Source organism: Chanos chanos, chromosome 4 (genome assembly GCF_902362185.1).
Source record: "Chanos chanos chromosome 4, fChaCha1.1, whole genome shotgun sequence".
Classification (NCBI taxonomy): domain Eukaryota; kingdom Metazoa; phylum Chordata; class Actinopteri; order Gonorynchiformes; family Chanidae; genus Chanos; species Chanos chanos.
In genome coordinates, this window is record NC_044498.1 from 35,142,534 (window position 1) to 35,155,104 (window position 12,571).

Sequence of the window (12,571 nt, forward strand, 5' to 3'; positions counted from 1 at the left end):
AAATGCAACCAATTTCTTACTTATTTAAGTTATTTGCCCCACAGTCAGTTTTACATTTGCATCTCCAGCCTAAAGGGACATAGTATAGTCTTCCAATTTACAGACTTCTTAATTTTGTGCAAAATGTGGGTATACTCAGTTAGATTTACCGTAAGAGTAGCCTGTAGATAAAGGTCGTATCCAGGACGGAGGAAGGACGCCTTGAAAACCTTGGCTGTTCGCTGGATTTATTTTTTCGTTTTTATTTCTGGAGTATATCTGTTTAATGAAAAATGGAAAACGAGGTCTTTACACCTTTACTTGAGCAATTTTTGCTCACTCCTCTAGTGGCTTGGGTAAGTAGCACGCAATCTTTGATGGTTTTCTACGATTTTAAGTTACATTTTCAACGTTTTGTCGACCGACTCGGTAATGTACGACGTATCGGATTATTTTCTTTCCAGGTGAAAACTGTTTGCCAGCCTTCCACGAACGATGGAAGCAAACTATCGGAATACATTGAATTAGTGGATGGTGTGTATCTAAACGAGGTCATGCTCCAGATGTAAGTACACTGCTATACAGTATATTTACATATTCATGTGGTTGAAACCTGCATTTATCTGCTATCTGCGTTAGGGTTTCTGAGTCGTGCTTATCGAAGCATTGCATGTGTAGTCATTATAAATCAGTATTCTGTAATTTGTATGCTTTACACAGTCGATCTCGAGTCAGCCCTTCTACTTGGCTCTGGCCCATTTTCAGTGTAGACTTTTGAACGTAAACTGACAGCTTTCTGGAACAAACCTCCGTAGCTCCTCTGACGAGACTTGCAAAGACCACCACTGTGTATTCCGAGCACAGGGAAACACCCAATAAAATGTGACTGATGACCGGTACTGTTGTCTTGATAATCTAGTGATAATTTTCACATTTGGTCTAAAGCTTTGGAAAGCCATTGACGAGCACAAGGCTATCCGTCAGAACATGCTTGATGATATAACTGAATTGATCTCTGCCCATACATTTAATTGAGTGAGCTGAGGAATTGAAATTAATTAAGCTGACGTTTTACAAAGGTGCCTGCCAATAGAAGTACTGTAGATGAGGATTATTATTTGTGATTTAATGTTTTATTATGACCAGTACTCGGTGGCCTGAGCTGCAGAATCAGTTCAACTTTAGTTCATCATGGTCTAATTTACTGTATAATAGTAAACCGATCAGCTTGCAGTTTTGTTCAAACCTTTGGCTTTTGACGTACTAGTTTTATAAAGCACTGTTGTGTCATGTGAACTCATGCGATTCTTAATTTCGCTAACTCTTCAATAACCTAGTGAGAAGTTTACATTGGCTTATTTGTTTGGATTGACCTTATCTTTCCCATGCTTGGCAAATGGGAGGGAAATAGACAAACAGGACACTCAAATATATGTTCACTGTTCCTGGAATTGCCTCCACATTGTTCAACATAACTGTTTGTCGTCATCAACATGGATGACTCTTAAAATCAATTTCTCATGATTCTGATTAGTAGAGTCTATACAGTGCATTATCTGTGTTTAGCAGATGAAGTCAAGTCAAGAACCCTTCACTGTAAATTGTGATATTCCAGCCAGTGTGTTGAGCTTTAGGCAGCTGTTGTCACTCATCTGCATGGCATGGCACCCAGACAGAAGACGCATTGTCGGAGCGGCTAGAGAAGCAGGTCTTTGTCTAGCAGGAATTTACAAGGCTTACATGTTAACTGGAGAAAGTTTAGTCTCTAAACATTTCTCAAAGTTAGTAGGTTCCTTCACAAGTTACCCATTTACTCCACCACTGTACCAGGTGTACTTGGTTAAGCTTGAAGGTTCAATGAGTTTTTAATTACTTAGCTGTGGCAGAGATTTCTGGTGGTGCTGTAGATTTAGGGAAGGTGGTGCAGCAACAAGGTGTTGTGTGGTTTACTTGGTCAGTGTCTTGTCTAGTGTTCTCTTCCAGGGTTCTTAGTTCTGCTCAAACTGAACTAGCCTAGTCGCTTGAGAAAACAAATGTAAATTTTGAAATGATATATGCATGTTTACATTACCAATATAAAGACAAATCAGCTCTTTAGCAGTTTGTGAAGCACATTTTCCCCCTCATTGACATGTGCTTCTTTTGTTTGTGTAGAGAATCATGTTGGGACTACATATATTTGAGGAGTTGAAGCATGGAGGCGTCTAGCCTGTAATCAATACTCATTCTGTTAAAGAGATTCTGACTTGCTGCTGACGTAATTAGTGATTACAAAGAGAAATGGCCGGAGGAATTGATCATGCTCTCCATATCAATAAGTGTGATTGTGAAGGGCAATGTTAAGCTCAAGGGGCAAGTGTTCTGATTCAGTGCATGCCCCAATCTCCAAGCAGTTTTTGTTAAATAAACCTTTGCATGCTAATTCTGCTGTGTTTCCAAAGAGTTTTGATGAATAGGTTTGGAGGGACATTTGTAGACAAGACTGAATTTTTAAATGTGTCTTTGGTGTACGTTATAACTTGCTGACAGCCATGAGGAGTACTAGTTTTGCATAGGCTGGTGAAACAAGAGACAGAGAGACTGGCAGACAGAAGTTATCCTCTGAGAAGGGAAGCCCTCCTGGATTATCTAACGGTTTATAGTAGGAAGCACAGATGGCTGGGTGTACGCCCAGCTCCTAAGTGACTGTTACCCTGCCAGTCAGTCTGCACCTCCCCTGACCACAGCTTCACATACCAGATACATCACGCATCAGCTAAATTTGTAGCTTTGTGTCCCATCAGTGAGTACCACCTGAAGCCCTGCTGATGTCCTCAAGGTCGTGCGGTCCGCACTGGACTCCATCCAGACTGACTCCCCCTTAGTCTTCTGTCAACTCGTCCGTGAAAGAACAAAAGCCCAATTCCATGTGCTTTACATGTGTTGTCACTTAATGCAGCGGTGGGGTGACTTAGGAACTGATAGGATAGCTGTTGAATGACAACAGTTTAATTAAGCTAATCCTGACTGGGCTGTATTCTCAAAAAGCCCAAATTCCCACCCCAGCCCCGTTTTTTTGGTGCCAGACAGGGGATGATAATAGGATAGACCTGGATCAGTATGGACGAGGCATACCTCTCTCATCTCTCTCTCTCTCTCTCTCTCTCTTTCTTTGCTCTCTCACTCTCTCTTTTGTTCTCACTTCTGCATAGGTGTGGGGGAATAGTTTGAATTCTTGCTGGATGCCTTGTGTGTATCTGTTGAAGCATTAACCACTATCCTGCCTGCTTCCCAGTGCCCTCTCTTTGGCCTATTTTCCATCCAGGCATTGGACTGAGGAAATACTTGCTCTGTTTTCAGCCTACTTGCTGGCCCTCCCTCAGTATGTGGTTTTGAATCATTTTTTGTAGTGGATCCAGTCACTTAACCACGGTCTGTCAGAATGGGGATGTTGAGCTATAAAAATACTGGGGTTCTGCAGAGAAGGCACACAAGATTCAAAAAAGAAAGACCAAATCTTGAATCCAATCATAGAAAAAAGGCCAGAAATTTTAACTGTCTGTACAAAAAGATGAGCTCCTTTGAAATACAGCACAAAACTCCAGAGAAATATACATGTATATCCAGTGTATCCTCTGTTATGTGTCTGGTTGTGCTTGTACATGTATGTGCATGTGAATGTTGTCATCTCAAAACAATTTATTTTGGTCACTGGATTTGTGTGTCACTGTCTGGATTCTGAGGGGATGCTGTGCTATGCTCCACTATGCTCTGATTGGTGGATTTGTTTTTTGATGTGTTCTGGTTGGTCAGAAATGAGCATTATTTTTTTTTTCTCTCCTGGTTGCATAGTTGAATCATTTGCCCAGCGGTATGTTGGGTATTACTGTGCATTTCTCTGTCTGGATCCTCAGGGGGAGGTGGAGGGGGTGTGTGTGCACATGTACATGCATGCGTGTGTGTATCTGTCTGTCCGTGCATGCGTGCAACGCACATTTGTTTTGTTTTGTTTTTGCCTCATTTTTTGATGCTTATTTTCCATCACTCCCCATCTGGATCCTCTTTTGTCACCTTCACGTACAGATGCTAGGGAATAACAGTTCCATTGCTCCTGCTCGTTTGGTGTTTGTGTTGCGTTGCTCCCACAATAGCCTGCTCGCGCCCAGCCGCTGCCCCCAGTTCCAGCTGAGTCTGATGCAGCCTGTCATAAGTAGGTTACTCACCAATGCAGGAACGCTCAGGGCACTGTTGTTTTCCGCATCGACTATTGACTCGTGCATTGACTGCTGATTTCTGAAGCCCTGTTCGTCGGCATTGGGTCGTACTCCCCCTTTCTCACAAAAGACCCTATTCAGTTGTATGCAGTCTCATTGTTGAAGCCTTCGCCACCAATGCTGGGGATGACGCAGCCGAAACCAGGCTGGTTTTTAAAGGCCCATTGGATTTGAGCCTGACTCGTCAAGAAGACATGAGGTGAATTAGCATCCTTAGTGTCTGTTTAACCACTGCTTGGGCTGACAGGATTACAGCTCCCTCCATGGTATTTAATTAAGGGGTTAAGCCAACCCCCCACTGTGTTCTTCTAAAAGGCCCCTGAATGGGTTGGGGGGGGGTCACGTGACCATCACATTCACGCTTCTCTTAAAAGGGTCTTGTTCCTTATTTGCAAGTCTGAGAGGATGCAGTGTATGTGTGGGAGCAGGCGTAGGCCTCACCGTAGATCAAAAGATCCATTAACATCCACACTGCTGTACAGTCCTTTAGGTTGTGGAGAAGATTTAGACATTTTTTTATTTATTCATTGCTCAACATTGTCCGAAGGATTGTTCTCTCAATGAGACCGTTAACCTTCATTGATTTAACACTCAGAAATCTTTGGCATTTCCTTAAAATGAGGCAATGTGTTGTTTGCATTGACTGTGGTCCTGATTTGCATTAAGTAGCTGTGATTGATGCTCGCAGTCCAGTAAGTGGCCGTTTCAGTCTCCTGTAGGTAAACAGGAGGATGCACGTATCTGGGGCAGAGCTTACGATGAAAGGACCAATTGTGACCTCTCAGGGTACATATGGGACTCCTGTTTACATATGTGACATCAGTGCTTTGGAATAGGATCACAGACGAGTAATCTGCTCATGCATGCATGTGTGCACATCTACATGCACATGCTCACACACACACACACACACACACACACACACACAATGTATGCTTCACCTTTTATAGGTGGGAGTGGTTGAAATCAACGTACGGTTGAATGGAAATGTAGCTTGTGTGCTCTTACTGTGTCGTTTAAAACAGTGTTTCCCTTCTCCTGCATGAAGATGTGTTTACTCCATCAGTAGAACATTGCATGGAAACATCATCAGAAGAGCTTCAGTGAGAAATGAGGTCAGGGACTAACTCAACACATGCCATCTGTCTAGTGAAGAAGTGCAGTGGAGCAACGAATGTGTTAATCTCTCTGTGTTCATAGACTATACTCATCTGAGTATCATCAGAGAACAGCATGGAGATAATGGAGCTGCAGATCCTCTGCAAAATGTCTCTCTGAGTCTCTACTACTGAGCTCTGATAACTGCTAAGCGTGAGAAGCTTTTGTCTTCTTATTGTCCCCTATTTAATTCTGAAAAAAAGGGGGGGGGTGTTTTAGGCTTGACATTTAAACAGGTAGAGCATGTCTGGTCTTATCGAGTTCTGTGGTTGATGGACCTAAAACTGCTCTCTTTGTTCCTCATCTCAAGAGAATGAGATATCTGTTTCGCTGATGTGATTTTAGCTTGTTAACTTATAGAAACATTTCCACAGATAAGACCTTTTGTTCAGAATGTCTATCACTTACATGGACTGATACTAGTAATCAAAGAAAATGACTCTTATTTTGTAACGCATTTTTGGGTTTGTGTCATCTTGGCTCCAATAAAGAGCATCCAACATGGGGAAAAAAACAAAAAAAAAAGCTAGTTGGTACTTTGTTGTGTTTTGCGAGTCTGTTTGTCTTTACAAGGCTCTTGTGAATTGCTGCTTGTGTTGTTTCATGGGCTGTGTTTTCCATTTGACATGTCTGTGTCAGTGACCCTGTGTCTGAAGGAGGGATGTGAAAGGTCTCTCCCTTCCACATCACAGTACTGTTAATGTGGTCTTTTTCTGGCCACCATCATGCCTGTAGTGTTTTTTTCCCCTCACCAGTGTTAGCCTGTGGCCAGCATATTTAATCATTGCTTTAGCTCAGAAAGCCCATTCCTATGTCTGTGATCTGTAGTTGTGGCTTCCTGCTTGATCATCATTTCCTTTTTTTCTCTTGTATCCCACAGAAATCCCAAAGCGTCCATCCAAAGACCCAACAAGAAAGTGAATAATGACCCAACACTGCGCATTCAGAACCTCTTAATTCTGATACGGCAAATTAAATCCTATTACCAGGTAAGTTGATGGGTTCACATGAAGCTTTACAGAAAGGCCCCTCAGTGCCTCTCCCATGCCTTTTTGTCTCCAGATACAGCTCTGCTGAGCTTGCCTGGCTTCGGACGTTCTTCTCCAAGAGCATGTTTTTATCTTCAGATTTAAACCTAATTGGAGATGAACACGTTGAAGACCCCTGTGCTACAAACAATGATATTGACAGAGATTAATGAGGTTTTCAGGTTTCTAAATAGCTCCTTTCTGGGATAAACATTTATGCACATATAAAGTCAGTCATATTTACAGGAAAAGCTGCACTAAAACACATACAAATTAGGAACAGAGACAGTTGTCCAGCCTCTCTTACACACTGAACTGAAATCATGTCTTTAGAATTCGTTTGCAGATGTCTGTGGCTGCTGTGATGTGGTGTTTTGCCTTCTTCCAGATGGCCTAGTGTATTCTGTTATGTGTGAGCATATTAAAAATGCTTCGGCTTATGCTTTGGGCTTATAGATGTGGTTCCTTTTTCTTAATTTAATGCTGAGCATCAAGGGTAGTTTCAAAAGGTTGTACGCTGTAAAAGTGGAAATCCTTCAAATGATTTAATATTACTCAGTAATGAAATGTGCTCTTCAGGACATTTGTTTTTCATCGTATTCAGCGCCATTTTCTTAACAGAACGTCATTGCTAGCATTGCAGTATTGGTAAACCTCACTGAAAATATTCCCAAACTCCAGCAGTGCTGCTGCAGTAATAAGACACCTCTGGTAATATTGGGTGGTAAGTATTTGCAGGCAAGATTGGGGTGTTGACTTTTTTTGGCAGTGCAATTTGGGACAACGGATGTCTTTTTAAATCCTGTTTTGGAGATTTGAGGTCAGAGAGAGAGGGAGAGGGAGAGGGAGATTAGAACTGTAAAGCAACATCCTGAGGATTTTGGGCATTTCTGTCGTGTTGATTTGGTGTTCCGTTTGAGGTCTGTGCCACTGTGAAACGCAGTTGTCCTCCTTCAGTGCCTCAGCACACAGAATGATAATGAGGGTATGTACGTGACCCAGCTTGCACCAAACTTGCTGTCGGAATGTGTGAGTAATTGAGGATTGAACGCTCTCAGCTGAGGAGAGAGGGTTTCCTGTGGCACTGTTCTTCTGACAAGGACACTGTGACTGCAACCTCCTCAAAGCAAGATTCATCAACCAGTCTTTGGCTGTGGCTTAGCATTGCCCAGAAGTGCAGTGCTTTGGCTAATCCAGTCCCAGTGAAACCACAGCACATCAACAAAATCTTATTGAGGAGGAGGCTGTGCGTCAGAATGAGGCCAGTTAGATAGTCTGTAAACCGAGCTGTTCGGGAAACTGGGCGCTTCAGAACTTTGATCTTGTGATTAAAGACAAGATTGCAGCACTTTGAAACACGAGCAACTCGCTGAGATTGTAGAATCAAATTCCTTGTCTCTGTCTTCAGGCTATTACAACATGTAACAACTGTCATCTGTAACCCCTGTGGGTGCTTATTCTGTCATTTTGCATCTGAGATTATGGGGCAAAATGATCTAGGAAGTAGTCTCTCATTTCTTCAAATGTATTGCACAGCCAGGCCTTTATATTCCGAGAAGTTAGTTTATGTTTCTGAAATGAGACCAGGAGGATTTAGGCCTATGTAACACATTGCAGAGATTTGTGATCTTTTGGCTTTTGCCTTCTTCCCTGCCTTCCTGTTTATGATCTTCTCTCAGGTTTAATACAGGGACAACTTGGGTTTTCTTTTTTCTTTTTTTTTTGCCTGCAGATAAGAAAGTACAGTAATAGTCCTCTGCTGTTTCTTCACAAATACGACTGGCAAAGATTTCAGCTGTGAGATAAGAGGATGGGGCTGTTCATCTTAGAGGAGGAAGTCTCGACCCACCAACCCAACCAAACTCAAACTGTTTACAGAATAGATCATCTATCTCAGCCTCTGTCTCTCAGATGAATCAGGGCACAGAACAGATACACAGTTCCACGTGCTGTTTTTAAAGTTCCAGATTACAGTGAGTTCAGACTTTGACCTCAAGGTCTTTATCTGCACGAAGTGTCTAAGGTTCAGTTCGGTGTGGTACAAGTTAAACCTCAGTGGCTTCTTGTCAGTCACGTAAAATAAGCTGTTGGAGCACAGCATCACTAAAGTGTTACCAGTGATTGTTTGACGATCTGTAGTGGCCCATGACTTTCTTTCCTGATCATTCTCTCATTAACTTTTGCTGTTGGCAAACAGTAGTATGCCGTTACGTGTAGTTGATTGTTTTTCTTTTAGTTTTGTTGGTTGTCTAGCTTCACCTGTAAGCCATTTGATCTTAACTCTGTGTCTTATAAGTGCTGGAACGCAGAGACCTGGCAGTGCTAGTAAAGAGCCCTCGAGAACTCCTGCAAAACCTTACAGGCAACTTTGTTTGGACTGGTGTAAACTGCATTGAAGTCCACCTACTGCTGTCGTTTAAGGTGACTAGGTGTGTAAAGATTCCGGAGAAGAAGGTAATCTTGCTTTAAGGAATCTATGACAGAACTGACTCAGCAAAGACCGTCTCCCAGTAGAGCAGATTTGCTAATTATTTCTGTTCAGTCCAGAAGCATCAGATAGACTCCAAGTCCACTGAGACTACCCAGTGCCCCCCCCCTCTTTCCATTCCCTTCCATTACATTAGAGCCCTGGAACCTGTAAGAAGGGGAAAATTACTTTGAGATACAAAGACGTCGTTGAAGTGGACCAGTGCATATTTCCATAATAATGCTTGTATAATGCTGTGCCAGCCGTTTGAGAAATTGAATGTCAAACCTTGCCAAGGTCTGTGAAGAAGCTGTAAATGGACTTGTCCTGTGGGGGGGTACATGCAACGTCTCATTCTAAATGTACTGCTGCTAAAACAATAAGGAGCCTCCAAGAATGAGACTGCCTGAGCAGTCCAACCGTCCAGTGGACGCTGAAAAAATCGTACGTAACGAACGGGAGCGCTGGTCACTGCCAAGAGATACTTTGAGGTGATGATGGCACCAGAGTGCATATTGTTGTTAGAAGGAGACTTTTCCTTTGTATGGCTCTGTGTCATAGCCTCATTGTGTATATTACAGTCCATATCAGCAATGAATTTGCTAAAGCAACCTTGAAATAACTTATCTCTTTAGCAGTTAGGATAAGGAGGTTGTTGAGGGAGTGGGTGACGTTTCCTCTCGTAGACCTTGGAGCACTTACACAGAGGTCATGCTGTAACTGTCCCAGATAAACAGGGCACTGAAGAATGACAGAGGTAGTCAGACGTAGTCCCCGAACAAAGAATTACTCATGGGTCCTATCTGCTGCTCCGTTTTATTGAACTGCATGAAAAGGAGATGGTGAATACTTAGGCTAGTTTTACTCACTCGGTCAGTGTTGACAAGTGATTTAGAGTTTACCCTAGGGGGAACTGGTTAACTGAAAGCCCCCATCCATTATGGCATGTGCTGTTAAATGCACAGTTGAAACAAAGGTGTTCATGGTAAAAAGGATCTGCTAAATGAAAGCATCTCCACATGTCATATTGATGTCTCTATGCTGTAGGTTTGAATATTTTAATCATGTGTTTCTCATCTTTGGTCTTATGAGTGCATGCATGTGTAATGGCTGCATAAAACAAACACAAGAGTCAAGGGACAAACTGTCACAAGACAATGTGTGTGACTTGTTTGGTGTGTGACCTATAAAATAGGGCACAAAATTATTATTTTCCTTCCCTCTGCATTGTAAACTGTGCTGCCCTAAGGATTTTTGCCTCAAGTCCAAACAAGAAAACTTCGTGCAAACATTTAGTTCTTTCAAAGCATTTTTCTCTCACCCACCACAAAACTCATTCTTACTGGCCAACTCAAATATATTTGTGGGTTATATACTATTGTCTACTACTGGGAGTTTCAAATTTCTTTTCATCAGCTCAGACTCGGCTGAGAGTTTGCAGGACTCCTCTTTTCATCAACAGTTGATGTTGCCTGTAGTGGGGGAGTCCACCATCTCAACATACATAAATAGCAGTTGATCTACATGTCGTCCTGCTTGACATAGCAGGGATTTGCTGAGGCAGTGGACTTAGTCTCTACAGCCTTAGGGCCGTAGTCTGTTTTGACTGTTTAACAGTGCTCCATTCTAGGCCTGGCCCTCAGGGTGCTGGTGTGCACGGGTTCGACCTGGCACGTGACAGTGTTTTCAGGCTCACTTTAGAAGCAATTATGTAGATGTAGGCTATGTTTCTAACCCAGCGTCCTCTGTCAAACAAAAATAACAGTTTCCCACATCTGTGTGTCTAAAACCTACATCCCTGCCTTTGAACAAGAAGCAGACTAGTTTGTGTTTGTTGGCCTCTAAGGAGCTCCAGTCCTTGAGCCTCCAAAAACAAAGACAGTCTGTTAGGAGTCTAGCAGACTCCCATGTCTAGCACTCAGAGCAGAATGTGCCTCTTTTTTCTTTTTTTTTTGTCTTGGAAGCCATCATGGAAATATTTGAAGGAATGTGTCTTGTGTGTATATGGGAACTTATCAAATTCCCTCAGTGTCGTCAGTCAGACCCTGCGCTAGTCTTAACCTGATTTTTTTTTTTTTTTTTTTTTTTTTTTGTCTAAATTTGGTTTTAGATCCTTGTGCCTTAGTTGTTTGGTGGCATTACTAGGTTTTCAAGGACTCATCCATAGACTGAGTAATGTTCAGGTCCCTCTAAGCAGAGCACATGGGTTCATTGGAGCATCATGCATTTCTTTTTGTCACGAGCAAGACACAGTGCATTGGTTTTGCCCTGAGAATGTGCTACAGACAACACAGCGTGAAGAAGTGAGTAAATATTCCAGAGAACTCTGAGAATTTATGACTTGCTGCCCTCTGCTTTGGGCTCAGTAGTTGTGTTTCAGGAAACAACATGGTTTTCTGACTCATGTCTACTCAGTAAGGACAATGGAAGGCCAAGAATTCATGAGCGTGATTAAGAATGGCCTCGGATTGGAGCCGTACTTTTACGGCTTTGCTCATCAATCCTACCTCAACCAAAATGCCAGTTATGACTTGAACTTCTTGATTATATATTTTTTTCTTTGTTTGTTTGTGTTGACACTCATACCAAGAGACAACATTACCACACAGATTTCTTCTGTACCCCCCACCCCACCTCCTCCCCAAAACACATCGGAATTTCTGCTATGGGCATCAGTAAATCACACAGTGGTTTTGGTCTAAGTCTCCCTGTGTGTAAATGATATTTGTGACTGCTGGAGGCGTAGTTTGAGATCATACCAGATGTAGCTCGTCGTGGAAAAACCTATGAGTTCACGGCGGGAAAGCCAGCCAGGGGCTCTCACATGTTAAAGATATTACAGACAGCTTTGCTATTAAGGCTATTGAAAGATGTAGCCTAATACACGTCCTGTAAAACAATACTACATTAATGATCGTATTCATTTCTACATGTTGTATTCTGTGGAATTGTGTGGGAAGGAGGCAAAGCAAAAGCAGGCTTTTAGTGAACGGTATGTGAAGCAGCAGATCTTACATGCATAGTTGTGTCTTCACACTCACACTAGACCTGACTTAGATTTATCTGCTTGTTAAATTTTAGTCATGGTTTTGAACAAACAAGAGCGTGCTAGCTTCTCCCTCACGAAATGATGAGAACTGTCGCCAGTTTCCACACACACAAACTGAAATGTCTCCATCTAGATTGGATTGGGTAAATGGTAGGCCCTTGTGTAATTTTTGTGCTTTTTTTATTGTTTTAGAGGACAGAGGATTGATATTTGCATCACACGACCTTGAGAATTGTCAGCTTCCTTATCTCCTAAAAGCAGCCAAGAAACACCAGTGGGGAGGTGCGGTAGGGTTTGTTTTAAGCAGTCAGTAGCCTAGATGCCTGTGGCTGGTATTACTGGCTTCAGCTGATTTGTATGTTGCTCTGCAGGGCAGTTGACTTCCAGTATAACGGATCACCAATTCAGTCAGACCAGCAGTGAGCAGCCTCACCCCCTAGTATTGCCCTGAGGCTCCTCAGACAGCTCAGGAGGACTCAGGATACTGTTGAGATTATAGATCAAACAGACCTGCACTGACCATATGCTGGACAATCAGAGTTAACTGTTATTTTATACTCCATGCTCAGGTCAGTGTGGTTCTGGTGTGAGCTGGGCTTCACTGACTTTAAGGGTCCTTTGTTGTTGGGCTCAAGTA

The 12,571-nt window shown here is 42.5% G+C and overlaps 1 protein-coding gene across 1 annotated transcript in view; it reads left to right on the forward strand.

Annotated features, from left to right (window-relative positions):
• Window positions 1–272: 272 nt before the first annotated feature.
• The window catches only part of ccdc88ab (coiled-coil domain containing 88Ab), a 44,644-nt gene continuing 32,345 nt past the window's right edge, over window positions 273–12,571 (forward strand). Inside the window, exons 1-3 of the mRNA XM_030772266.1 lie at window positions 273–335; window positions 444–544; window positions 6,271–6,379. Coding sequence (XP_030628126.1) covers window positions 273–335; window positions 444–544; window positions 6,271–6,379 — 273 coding nt within the window. The remainder of the gene's footprint in view (window positions 336–443; window positions 545–6,270; window positions 6,380–12,571) is intronic.